Source organism: Squalius cephalus (assembly GCF_949319135.1).
Source record: "Squalius cephalus genome assembly, chromosome: 11".
Taxonomy (NCBI): Eukaryota; Metazoa; Chordata; class Actinopteri; order Cypriniformes; family Leuciscidae; genus Squalius; species Squalius cephalus.
This window is the reverse complement of record NC_137132.1, coordinates 23,969,845-23,975,844: the sequence shown is the minus strand read 5'-3', so window position 1 is coordinate 23,975,844 and position 6,000 is coordinate 23,969,845. Positions and strand designations below refer to the sequence as shown.

The 6,000-nt window shown below is 35.7% G+C and overlaps 1 protein-coding gene across 1 annotated transcript in view; it reads left to right on the top strand.

Moving 5' to 3' along the window:
* Nucleotides 1–1,980: 1,980 nt before the first annotated feature.
* Nucleotides 1,981–6,000, top strand: part of gabbr1a (gamma-aminobutyric acid (GABA) B receptor, 1a) — a 69,934-nt gene continuing 65,914 nt past the window's right edge. Inside the window, exons 1-2 of the mRNA XM_079885589.1 lie at nucleotides 1,981–2,261; nucleotides 4,279–4,365. Of these exons, the coding sequence (XP_079741715.1) occupies nucleotides 4,287–4,365 (79 nt within the window). The 5' untranslated portion in view covers nucleotides 1,981–2,261; nucleotides 4,279–4,286. The remainder of the gene's footprint in view (nucleotides 2,262–4,278; nucleotides 4,366–6,000) is intronic.

Below are 6,000 nucleotides of genomic sequence, written 5' to 3'. Positions count from 1 at the left end.
AAAAAAGTGTATCATAGCAGAAAATCTGCTCTGAGAAGGTTATTTATTGCCATCTATGGTTCCATGTAGAACTTTTAACATCCATGGAACCTTTCCAGTGGAAATACGTTCTTCAAATTGTTCTTCATAAGGAAAAAATAACTGTTCACTAAGAGGTATTTTGGGGAACCAAAAATGTTTCTTCAATGGTAGCAACTACACTGAACAAAATTATAAACGCAACACTTGTTTTTTCCCCCATTTTTCATGAGCTGATCTCAAAAATCTAAGACTTTTTCTATGTACACAAAAGACCTATTTCTCTCAAATATTGTTCACAAATCTGTGTTAGTGAGCACTTCTCCTTTGCCGAGATAATCCATCCACCTCACAGGTGTGGCATGTCAAGATGCACATTTTAGAGTGGCCTTTTATTGTGACCAGCCTAAGGCACACCTGTGCAATAATCATGCTGTCTAATCAGCATCTTGACATGCCACACCTGTGAGGTGGATGGATTATCTCGGCAAAGGAGAAGTGCTCACTAACACAGATTTAGACAGATTTGTGAACAATATTTGAGAGAAATAGGCCTTTTAGGAAAAGTCTTAGATTTTTGAGATCAGCTCATGAAAAATGGATGGGGAAACAAGTCTTGCGTTTATATTTTTGTTCAGTGTATGTGCAAACTCTCTCTTGGAACATTTATTTTTAAGAGTGTATTAAGGTCTGTGTGTGCTATTTATGTGTTTTATTAATGTGTTATATTATTATGCATTTTGTCCCAGGACATTTATCATAGAACACATGAGATTATATTAAACAATTTAAAACTTAAGAGAACAGTTTGCATAGAACTAAAGTTAAACATTGTCTTATAGTTACTTGGTCATCTAAATAGGTCAATGAAGGCAGAGTTGAAATTTTTAAGGTTAGTGGACATTTTTAGTTCATTCGTTCATTTAACCTCATTCTGCTAACACCTCATTTTTTACAGTGAAGATCGTCTTGAAAATAGACTCTTTGGAAGGATTCATCTCTTCTCAATTATTAAAGAGCAAAGTATAAATAGACGTCTGTGCCCATAATGAATAGCTTAGAGGAACAGAAGACCATTCTGGAGGAAGGGAAAACTAATATAAAATGTATATCTAACTGTATGTCCATATATGTTTGCACATACATATTCACTCTGCAAAGATTAGTAAACAAAGGGTTTAAATAAATATTAATGTTGTTTATTTAAATAAAGGCCAAATGTGACTTTGTTAAGAATAAAATCGGGTGCTCTAGAACAAAATAATGAATGTTTTAATGTGTTTTTTAAACTTGGTCTTAAAGGGATAGTTCACTCAAAAATGAAAATTCTGTCATCATTTACTCACCATCAAGTTGTTCCAAACCTGTATGAATTTATTTCTTCTGCTGAACACAAAACAAGATATTGTTCTTTGGGTATTTTTTCTTCCTCCATACTAAGTCAATGGGGTCAACTGTTTGGTAACCCATATTCTTCAAAATATCTTCTTTTGTGTTCAGCAGAAGAATGAAACATACAGGTTTGGAACAACTTGAGGGTGAGTAAATGATGACAGAATTTTCATTTTTGGATGAACTATCCCTTTAAGAACTATTTTATCTGTGTATATAAATATATGTAAATCAATCATTGGTGAAACTATTGTAATTAATTAATTGACACATAATAATTCAAATAATACGAAAGAGACAGAAAATACAAAACGGTAAATAGTTCATTTAAATGTATTTTAATTATCCACATAGCCTAATAACATTATAAAACGCAAAATAAAAAAAATAAAAAATGTAAATATAAAATAAAGTATATAAAGAGAGACCGAGAGAGGAAAAGTAATACAAAATAGGGTATAAAAGTAGTTCTCAATTATATACACTCAGCACAGAAGATGCCTCGTGATGCAAGGATGAAATGACGTACGCTGCGTTCCCCCGTTACGTCACAAGTAAGTGAGATTGAGGAGGGAGTGGGAAAAAAAAGAAGGAAGGAAGGAGGAAGGATGAGCGCTGGGAAGATAATGTTACTCTATGTAGCCTGTGATTTACACCTGCGATGATCTAATGAAAAGCAATACAGACCCTTCTCTAAAAGCCATAAAGCAATCCGCAAATGTGATGCACAGATTCGCAAGATCAAAGCGACATCGCGCTTAGTGTGGATATTACATTTAAACTCTCACTGGACGGAAATTGCGTTTCTTTTCTTCGGGTCGGTCCTGCTGGAGCTGCACCGGGCCTTTACTGTGAGTAAAACACTTTAACATGATGTCTGCGCTTGTTTGAGTTTCGCATGTGTTGTATTTGAAGGCTGTTTTATCATGAATATCTGACAGATATATTTTGTTTAACGAACCGAACTCGAAGTATGCTTTGCACGGGACACAAAACTTCACAAACGGTGCGCTTAAAGGTGTAGTAGACTAACTACAGTACGCTGACGACATTCGCAGCCATGTTAGTATGGAAACTTCAGGGAAGCATCATCACCTCACGACAACATATATTTTTAGACCAGAAAACGTCATATTATACAACACAACATTAGAATAATAAAGCAGCAGTGGTGAAGCTTTATGGGGACCAGCTGAAAGGACTTGTCCTTGGTGCTGAAAATATTTCTCTTAGCAAACCCATAACCGAGCCAATATCACATTCATGACACTGTCTCTCAGTCTTGTGGAGATGCATTTTTAATGTTTGATATCTGAAATATATCAGCAAAAGCTATTAGTGCAGTAGTAAAAATTATTATTCAATGTATAGACTAAAAGTCACAAAGAAGTAAAAGGGAGATTTATGTCAAAATAATTAAATAAATATAATATAGCAGAAAGATGATTAAATAGAAGAAGAGTAAATGACTTGAGCATGTGAGGTCAATCATATAAAAAACATTTGAGCATATTTTTTTAGGTTTTGTCAGAAAAAGAAAGAACATTCTTAAATGTAAATGCAAACAGCTGTTTCAAAACAAGAAAGAATGTCTTGCTTATATATAGTTTGGCAAGATTTGTTTATAATCTTTAATAAGGAAAATAAGAGGGGCCTAATGAAATTCTTTATTTATGAAATATAAATTCACCAGGAACATCTCACATTATCTGACATAACAGACGCTCGAACATTGAACAAGACAAAATGATAACTTATAATAATATAAACAATAAATAATGAATTTATGAACCAATGAAGAAGACTAAATGACTTAAGCATAAAAAACACCAACATCTGAGCATATTTTGAAAGTTTTTGTCAAACAAAAAATAAAGAATATTCATAATATAAATTTAAATGACTGTTTTAACATAAAAAACAAACCTCCATCCACATCCACTCCCCAGAAAACATGACATTCATGCAGCTGCCACAGTTTTATAAAGTCTTAATTCAATTTTAGCTGTTTAACAGTATATTTAAAAGTGCTAGGTAAAATATGAACTACAGGGACAAATTAATCAAAAAAGCCGAAAACCTATTTGTTCAACAGTGCAATGCAAACCAATCCAATCGTTGTTAGTGCGTCCTGTGCGTGTTTGGATTACTATAATCTCCGAACTCTAGATTTTCAAGTGTCGTGTTGCGCTGCCGTAGAGAATTAATGAGGTGGAGTGCTGTAGAGACATGTTTAAAGTTTAACTGATCCCTCTGATCCTCACCTCCCTGAATCATCTCCTGTCTCTTTCCTATGGAGTCCCCAAAGCTCTCCCTCCATCTCTATCTATCTATCCATCTATCCATCTATCTATCTATCTATCTATCTATCTATCTATCTATCTATCTAGTTACGTTGACCTCTGGGTTGAAGTGTTTTCAATACAGAAGTCAATATTGATGAAAGCACTCTCTGTTCAATGCTTTGTCCTCTTGAAATGTCTTTATAAGCAGCTGTGTGTGTGTGTGTGTGTTAGACCCGTCTGCTTATGTTTGTGTTGCATGCTGTTGTTTGACCCACCCTGGATGTGCTTTTCCTCTCTAAGAGTGGTTGAGGGAAAGCTCATAAAATCTTTACAGTGTAGGGACGGCAAACTGCCTCCATGTTCCACGAATCCTCCTCCTCCACCTCCTCCTCCTCCATGACCGTGCGTGGTGTAATTAAATGAGACAGCAGGTTATTATTATGTTTAACACATCTTTATGCCAACAAGATCTTGTCATGCCACGAGCAGTTTTAATTGGGTTGAAATGAGTGTGAATTGTGACCTGCTGAAATCAAGCATATCATTAGTCATCTCTCTTTTTCTCTCTCTCATTCTTGTTCAGATGCAGTAATGGAGCAGCTATTATTTCTTGTAATTTTCTACTTGCTTCCTACTCTCATCTCGTCCATACATAATTCAACGACTGAAGGTAATGTGTGTGTGTGTGTGGACAATGTCTGGTCCGTGCATGTTGAATTTAACACCACAGAATGTCTAAAGTGACCCACCTCTGTTGCTTTGTGAGATTAGAGGGCGTTCTGTTTAGATTCTGGAAACTGCTTTTCATGGATTTCAAACAGCGATCTGCCCTCAGTCCTCGTGGGATCATGTTCTGCCGGAACTATAGATGGAAAAAATGGATTGCAATGTCAGGTCTCCTTTTCATTGCGAAAGCAATATGTAGCCTACACAATCTTGGTGAATCAAAGCAATTCAGTGTCACGTACAGTTCATCTCATAGGTTTACATCATACCCCTTGCAAGGCCTATATATATAGATTGAGATGTTAGATGGCTGTGATCTCATGTGAGAGTGACAGATTGTCCCGCCTTCACGTTGAAAAACACATCATCAAAGAAGAGAAGAGATGTCACTGTAATGAGATGGGGAGTTATTTTGATTAAAGATTATGAGAACACATGAATAAAATAAAAAAATTGTGCATGGATGAATCATTTGTAATAAATACTGCAATATTAAATATAATCAAATATTAAATATAAATAACATAATAATATAAAAGCAAATAACAAGTATTTTTGTTTTCTTAGTGACTTAAAATAATGTAAAGTTTTGCACATTCACCGGAAATACTTCCACGTTTAAATATAAAGAGGACATAAAAATCACTAAGTTTGTATCACTGAGTTTGTCTGTGTTTCCTCGTTCCAGACAGACTATGGCTACATTCAGACTGTCAGTCCAAATCTGATTTTTGTGCATATTCGATTGAAATCTGATCAGATATCGCTAGTGTGAACGGCCAGAAATCACATGAAATGCGTATTATAAATCATTTTCGAGCTACATTCATATGTGGTACGTAAAACGTAAACGTCAGACGTTGTTAAAGGAGACATGCTGAAAGTCGCTGCAGAAACAATACAGCAGATTTACGTCTGTAAGATGTCTGCTAAAGATCTGTTAATCTGGAAAGCATCTGCTGTGTAAATGTAATTTGAATGTAATTTGATACTTACGACTGATCATGCCCAAACTTGCCGAGTCGCGTTCAGTCGGTGTTCACAGTCGGTGTTTAAAATCTGCTGCAGTTGATGGAAACAGTCTGTAAGTGTGTTCAGTCTTAGAATGTTTCAGCTAGCCGTTAAGTGTGTCCCTGGCATTAGAAAAAGCAGTTTTACATACATTCTTAAACATCTTCTTGTTACGACCTGTGGCTCCAAAAGGCCGCAACAAAGGAAAGGGACACACAGAGCTGTTACTTTTAACACAAAATTTATTAACAAAAGAAGAACTGAAACTAAAAGTGTAAATATGGCATCAGTCAGATCAGTAGTGTAAAGTACAGTGTATGCATGAAATGGGATGAAACGTAATGCAGTGTAAGCTAATGTGATGTATGTCTCCAGAAGTCACAACAACAAAACCCATAAAAGCAAAACAAAATAAACATGGAGCCCCGATGAGCAAGCAAGGGCTTCTTTTAAAGGACAGACTGATTAGAGCATCCAGGTGGAACCCCTCAGGAAATCAACGGGGCGTTTCATACTGGATCGTCACACCCCTCCCCTTAAGACAGGGATTCTGTCAAGATCCCTGTAA